The sequence below is a fragment of the Mytilus trossulus genome, chromosome 3, assembly GCF_036588685.1.
Source record: "Mytilus trossulus isolate FHL-02 chromosome 3, PNRI_Mtr1.1.1.hap1, whole genome shotgun sequence".
In the NCBI taxonomy this organism is placed as follows: Eukaryota; Metazoa; Mollusca; class Bivalvia; order Mytilida; family Mytilidae; genus Mytilus; species Mytilus trossulus.
The window spans coordinates 78903744-78911305 of record NC_086375.1 but is presented as its reverse complement, the minus strand read 5'-3'; the positions used below and the strand labels follow the sequence as shown (position 1 = coordinate 78911305).

The window sequence follows — 7562 nt, the reverse complement described above, 5'->3', positions numbered from 1 at the left end:
GTTTTGGTATGTGCATCCACAGGCACTTGTCTTATATTAAGGTATGTAAAAGGGGGGTCTGAGACAAGTGCATGTGTGTACATCATGAAACAAAGTTGTAAAATAAATCACAAAACGTCGAAATTAGTTTTGTAATGACAAACACATCGTTTTTCGGAGTTAAAGTCGGCGACTCTATGATTATTTTATATCAATCAAACGAAAATTAATGGAGCAACATCATAAAAATTAACGAAAAAATATTGATATATAAAGAAAATTGTAATGTAAATCCATAAATTAATAAGTATCTGTTCATAAAAAAAAATCCTTTTATCATGTTACTCTGAGAACAAATAAAATGTGTTCAAGTTTTTACATGAAGATTCGAAGTCATGTGCAAAAATTGTAACAGGGGAATGCGACACTTTTACTGCAACTAGACTTTTATCAATGCAACTAGACTTTTATCAATGCAACCTGTCAAAACGTGACGATGCATTCATACGAATAGAAACGTAGATCTAGGATTTTCTTTATACCAATCACGTTTGCGTCATAATTATTTTTGTCAATTCGTTAACAAAATCTGGTCATTTGTTACAAAAAGAAAAAAAATACAAAAAAATGTATTATTATTCCTTGTCACTTTGGTGTAATCTTAATTGACCCCCCCCCCCCCCTTTTAATTGTCATTGCCATATTTTCATTTACTTCTTTCTATCTGATTTTCAGTTATCCATTTTTCGGGGTTTTTTTTTTTGGTTTTTTAAATTTATGCATTTTGTTTTATGGTTTCGTTTGTTGTTGTTAAAAAAAAATAATGTATGATAATTATAGTTGTGGGTCTAGTAACTAGATGGAAAGCCCACACTGTAGAAACAGACCTATGTCTAACTGGTCAAGTAATCGTGCGTCTTTTATAGACATAAATGACCCGGTCAATGAAGTAAAGTCCAGTTACTGTCCTCATTTAATTTTAGCACTCGACAATTCCTGTCAATATTATGTTGAACATTTGAGAAGCAAATAATCAATTTCTCAGTAGTTAAAATATCAAATTTTCTCTGAAAATTCAATTTGTCGGTTAAACTATCGGTCTGTGGATCAGCTGACACATCATCATAAAATACACTTAAATGTAATACACAACGAAGCGACCGTAAGAAGAAAATAGTAATTTAATATTCATGTAAATACTTAGCGTACAACGACCTTAAACTGTAATGGCGGCACCAGCTGAAAGTAAACAACGAGTGTGTTTGGTAGCTTTCGATGGCAGTAAACATGCAGAGATAGCCGTCAAATGTAAGTGAGATCTGCAAAGCGTTACTTTAAATGTTGCATTTTTAAATTTTATTTCATGAATGAACGCAAGGATCATAAACTAAACACCTGATGTGAATATGCTGAGTGAATAGGCCTATACATATATGATCATATATATGTGTGTCAATATATTTTACAATGCTTATTCACTCGTATTGATCATACTCTGCATGCACCAATGGCAATTCACAAGTGCAAGATGTTTTGGTTTTTAATATATGTAATCCTCGCGCTTTTCCCTAAAATTACACATGATAAAACACTACTTAAATATAATTATGTATATTTTCTATATATATTATTTATTATTATAATAACTTTGTTCAAATTATGGTTCTATTACAAACTATATTGGCCAGTTGTGGAAACCGTGACTTCCTATATATGTATATTCCAATTGTCTAAGTTACAAGGTGATAGTCCACGTAGGTTGGCAGGTAGGTGAAACTTACATAAATGAAGATATGAGATAAATGAAGAGATTGGTGCCCGATTTATATAATTCAAAGGCCCTCAGTCGGCTCCAGAAGCGACAAAGCAGCGCATCTATTTTGGGTGGGCAAATAATATTCACTTTTTGATATGGGACGAGCTCTGACGTCCCACGGCTCCAGCTTGTCTGGCAAAACAGTCGTCGGAAGTCAGAGTAATCCCGGACTAGCCGTGCTGGGGCGATTGAATAGGTCACACATTAGCTTAAAATTATGTGAATAAGGGGGTGGAAACTACTAGTATCAGCAATATATGATATTAGGTCAATAAAGTTCCCATTACTTGTGATATGAAAAGTTCGGCATGTACTAAACGGTTGAGTGGAGTGGATTTGTGGAGAGTGGGGTGTTGGAGTGCTTTTGTATTGGAGTGGAGTCATGGAGTGAAATAATTCAAGAATAAACAAATCAATCACACTTCATAACATGCAGAAAATTACCAATTCTATGATGGGACTCACGGTTTTTAACTTCAGTTGACCAAAACAATCGTGCATTGGTAAAGTCGTGTTTACAGGAGAACAATTAATTACAAGATGTACACATTTGGAAAAGTTTTATACTTTGGAATCGGAAATCAAGAATATACTTACAAAAAAGATATGTTTCAATTTGCAGGGTTCAAAGAAAACATTTACAAGGAAGGGGACCATGTTTTACTTGTACACGCCATTGACCACAGACACAGTATGGCTTATGGTTGTAAGTACGACATTATATCAAATACTTGCCGTTTCACTGTTTTACTACTAACGTTCGAGAAAACAAAAACAAAAAACAGATACAACACTGCCACTAAGTCTCATTATAATATTTAAGTGAAATCGTCAGTGTTTTTAGACGACAGTAGGTAGTCAGACACTTGGGTAGGGGAGGGGGTCTGTTATCTGAGAAGGTAAGGAGAAGGTAAGTATATCATGCCTCTAGCCCTTGCTGAAGAAAATAAAAATATGTCAAACTGCTCTAGTTCAAATTTATATTTTTTTTATTTCTATTTACAACTTTTTTACAATCTAATAAGATTGAACTTTTAAATTTTTAAAGTCTGTCCTTCTCAAAATCGTATTTTGTATCGCCCCGTGGTATTTTTCAAAATATTTTATACATGTTTTGGCAAGGTATCTTTCATGTATGGTGGTTACTCATATCTTGACCAAATATATTCACTTAGTAAGAAAATGAAATAAAAAAAGAGTCATTTAATGAATAAATGTTGGTTTAATTTTTAAATGCAAATAATTTTGCATAATGTATAAGTAAAATACAATGATGTAAATTGCATAGTCAACATATTGTAAATCTACCACAAGGTCACAGCAAAACCAGTCGTACTCACCATGTGTACTTTCTAGTAGGTTTAGATTATATAAAAAAAATATCAAATAAGATAGAATTGCCTATTTTAACCTACAAAAGGCAGTTGATTGTATAAATGAGTTTCTATATAAAAAAAAAGAAGATGTGGTATGATTGCCAATGAGACAACTGTCCACAAGAGATCAAAATGACACAGACAGTATTTGTCTGTCCATTTGGAAATTTAAAAAAAATACGTTTTTGAAACATTATTACAAAAAAATGATGTGATGAAAACTAGGACTAAATGTTTAAAGATCGATTATCTAAGATTACTATATCAAATGGTCATGTGAAAGATTCAGTTAAACGTTGCCATAATTGTTTATGACTGGTGAACAAATCTTATGAAGACATCAAATGGCCGTTTTGTATGAGAACTGGTTAAAGATAATTGGCATTATCGTACGAAGTGTTGCCATTCGATTATTCAGTATCTGTTTAAAGTGAAATAAATTTATCTCAAATTTAATAAAATGGTTAAAATTGACTTTTAGAATTAAAAGTTGTTCGTTTAAACAATAGTCTTCTTGTGAGTTTTATTTCTTTTATATGATTTATCTTCTTTCTTATTAGCGGTGGCCATGATGCCTGGAAATCCAGATGCTATAGCACAACAGTTTAGAGGAGAGGAAAAGAAGGCAGAACACATCATGGTTCAATATAAACAAAAATGTATTGACATGGGGGTGAGTAAACGTACAAGAAAATATGATATGAAGTCGTGTTTTTCTGACAATGTCATTAGAGTTGCTACATGTACATGAAGTCTATTTTGAAGTGGAAAAGTATTGTAAACATTTAGATTTTTTATGGTTCTGGTCTAGTCCTATAACATATGACTTCGCATTCTTATTCAATTATTAACGTTTTTATACTGATATTTTCATTTTTTTTTTTTTTTTTGAATGCACATTGATAGTATAAAAAAAATAATATCAGAACAGTTAATAGAAATAGTAAATAATGCCCCCGAGGTCATATTTTATAGGACTAGTTCTGGTCCAGCCTGGAATTAAATGTCAGTGATATTTATAGAATGGAAATAATAACATATGTCTGAACTTTTTAATGTTTCATTTCAATATATAAAATGTTTTTCTGTTACAAATAATGAACTATTATTTTATGTGTACATGTCATGATGCCTGCCCATCAAGGGCACTTGATTGGAATAATGAATATTCTTATTCGGTGCATACATATTACCGGAGACAGTATTCACATACAATATTTCTTATTCACATATTCACGCGAAATAAAGACTTGACATTTTGACTTAAAATAAATTGATAAGAAAACAGGAAAAGCAATGTTAACATGTTTGTTTTTATTTTCTGATCGTCTTTTATCTTATGTCCCTTCTCCATGCATAGTGTACAATCATAACTGCTTTCGTCTATCGTAGAACTGGTACATTTTTTCAGATGCCAGCAGAAATATTGAAAGCCTATGGAGAAGCAGGAGAGGCCATTGTTGGTGTTGCGCATGACAAGAAAGCTGACCTAATTGTTTGTGGTTGTAGAGGCCTTGGTACTATACGGAGAACAATAATGGGAAGTGTCAGTGATTATGTTGTTCATCATTCTAATGTTCCAGTTTTCATTTGTCGTCATGACTGATTGATTCCATTTATCTCTACAAACAGCCATTTTGTCTGATCCTACACATGCGAACATTTGTTGGAGAATATGAAACTATAAATGGAATATTTCTATGATACTCGGCCTATACATTTTATCTTTCAGATTGAACAGCGTGTGACAAAACATGCTGATTCTAATCCAGTAATGGCTGTACTATACGATTTATACGAGACACCGAGAAATTGTTTTGATATTCTTGTACAGACAAATATATTTATTTCCAAAATATAATATATAATATATGTATCTGTATATAAATCATTTGACGGAAAAATGAACAAAAGTTTTTGACATTTCCATTATAACATGCATATTTTTAATGTCAAAGAACAATAATTCGCCAATATTCAGATAAATAATGTGGTCAAAATGCTACGAAATTTCAAAAATCATCAAAACTATGTTTTTCCCAAAATCTTATGAAGGCCCTTCTGTTTACTTCAATTTATGTTGCCTTAAATTTATTTAATTGATTAAAATAATCCATTTAAATGTGTGGAAATAACTTATGGCATTGCAGACATCGCGTCATTTCAAGAAGAATTCTGAGTGAAATCAAAATTTTGAAAAACGGATGCTATATAAATACGATGTATTGCGATATTGTCTCTCTGCACTGGTGCTATTAAAAGTTCAAAAACGTTCTGGCTGATCCAATAATTATTTTTGTCAATAAATAAGAAAAAATACCCAGCATTTAATTGAATACGCACATCGAGTGTACGCAAGAAAATGCATTAAACTAATTTTGTAGAAATGAAGATGCTGGGTGCACAAATGTCTTAAAATCACACTATAATAAGCCATTTATGTTAATAAACTGAGAAATTTAGTTTACATTTTTCATAGCATTACAGGACAGCAAAAGACGCATTACATGTAAAGTTTCAAAATAGAGAACTATCACTTAAAAAAATATGACATAAGTACACGTTCATATTAAGCAGAAAAATCAACCTCGATGCCGGAATTGATTACCTGGGTGAAAGGCAGGTGACTTGCCTGTCGCATTTCTTCGTGTACTTTCCATTTCGTAAATATGCAATTAATGCCATCTCTCGACAAAACCAGGACAAAATACACAAAAAGTCAATGCAAATATGATACATTTTAGTTTTCTTTCACTTCATCATGTACGATGATGTTTCAACAACCTTTCGGTTTATGTTTTGTAGTTTTACAGTAAAAACATGTCTTGCAAACATCTGTATCATTACCTGCAATGGTCAATTGTATTTTAACATAACAATACTCTATTGTGCGCGAGTTGTGACTATTCAATATATATGAAATGTGTTTTTATGTAATATGTAAGTTGATTGAGAAAGGATGACATGAAATAGCAACAGTTATGTTCGATATTAAAATTTTACAGCTTTTTGGTCATTGTCTTGAATATTATAATAGATAGAGATGAACTGGAAATAGCAAAATTAGTCAGCAAATAATACCTATAAAAAGTCTGACATGACCAAAATGGGTAATTGACCCCTATAGGACTTATTGTCCTTTTGATCAATTTTTGACATTTTTTTGACAACTTTTGTAATCTTTTACAAAAATCTTCTCCTTTGAAACTACTGAGACAAATTTAACCAAACTTGACCACAATCACCATAACGGTATCTAGTTAAGTATGTGTCAGATATCCCTGCCTTCCAACCAAGAGGGCTGACATCGCTAAAAGTAGGACATAGGGGTAAATAGCAAGTTTTTTTGAACGGTTATAAATAGAAAATCTGAAAGGAAACCATATGTTCAGAATAATGAGCTCTACAAATTGTGCATATATATATGTAAGTCTGATAGACAAATTCTCATTTTTACCACGATAAATGATACTAACTTACATAACAAAGATCTAGTCGTAAGAAACAAATCAAACGGAATTTAATAGCAACAAACATCAACACATGCACATTTCATTATTTCTAACGCATAATATCATTTAACAAAAAAAATAATCTTGAAGAGCCCGGAGAAAGGTAAAAAGACCATTCACAATTTGTTTTGCATTCGTTTTTCTCTTTTAATTTAATAAAAATAATAATAAACCTTTCAAAGGTAGAGTTCATAAGATAAAAACATTCCCTGTGGAACACCCCCCCTTTTTTTGTGTTCTCTATTTTCAACTCTCGAATTAAGCTTTCCGATCTAATTAAAATTTAAACCTTGCTTTGTAACCAATCTGTTTATGTACCGGGTCGGCAACTTTCTTTATTTAATACGAAAATCTACAGTGCCGTTATACACATGCATGTAGTTTGCTTGGAGTATACGCCCGAAAAGAAAGAATAGCCCAACTCTAATACTATATTCCTGCATCACGTGATTTTTACCACGTGGAGCTTATATTAGAATAAATTCCGAATATGGAAAGTGAAACTACAATTCAAAACACAAAGTCCAAAGGCACAAATAAGAAAAAGAAGGTTTTTTTGGCAAAAGGTGCCGGGGTAATTCTCTCTGTGTTCAAAATATACATGAAATATTTGCCACTGCCCTTTTTTGTTCTATGAATTCTAACCCTGAGTTTTCTAACCGTTACCGTATACTTCTTTAATTTAATCTAGTTTGAAAAGTTTATCTATTGTGCATTTTTGCACCACAAATACAATTAAAGAAATAAAAACACCTCAAACAAAAATAAATCATGATTTCAAAGTAAACAGAGTTAGCAGAACACAAGAAAGATACAAATAAATTACTTTCTATGAAGTTTAAGTCGACAAGAACCATAAACAGTGAACACTTATAAAAG

The 7562-nt window shown here is 31.8% G+C and overlaps 1 protein-coding gene across 1 annotated transcript; it reads left to right on the top strand.

Annotated features, from left to right (window-relative positions):
- The first annotated feature begins 1095 nt into the window (after positions 1 to 1095).
- On the top strand, positions 1096 to 5633 carry LOC134712527 (universal stress protein in QAH/OAS sulfhydrylase 3'region-like). Its single transcript, XM_063574166.1, has 4 exons — positions 1096 to 1287; positions 2418 to 2501; positions 3732 to 3844; positions 4583 to 5633. Exons 1-4 carry the CDS (start codon positions 1206 to 1208, stop codon positions 4775 to 4777), a joined length of 474 nt encoding a protein of 157 aa, XP_063430236.1. The 5' UTR covers positions 1096 to 1205; the 3' UTR covers positions 4778 to 5633.
- Positions 5634 to 7562: the final 1929 nt, after the last annotated feature.

Bases quoted from the DNA above. Each gene is read 5' to 3' on its own strand.
- LOC134712527 (XM_063574166.1), top strand. From the start codon at position 1,206: ATGGCGGCACCAGCTGAAAGTAAACAACGAGTGTGTTTGGTAGCTTTC. The intron at 1,288-2,417 runs GTAAGTGAGATC...TTCAATTTGCAG, and splicing joins TGCAGAGATAGCCGTCAAAT to GGTTCAAAGAAAACATTTAC. The intron at 2,502-3,731 runs GTAAGTACGACA...CTTTCTTATTAG, and splicing joins ACACAGTATGGCTTATGGTT to CGGTGGCCATGATGCCTGGA.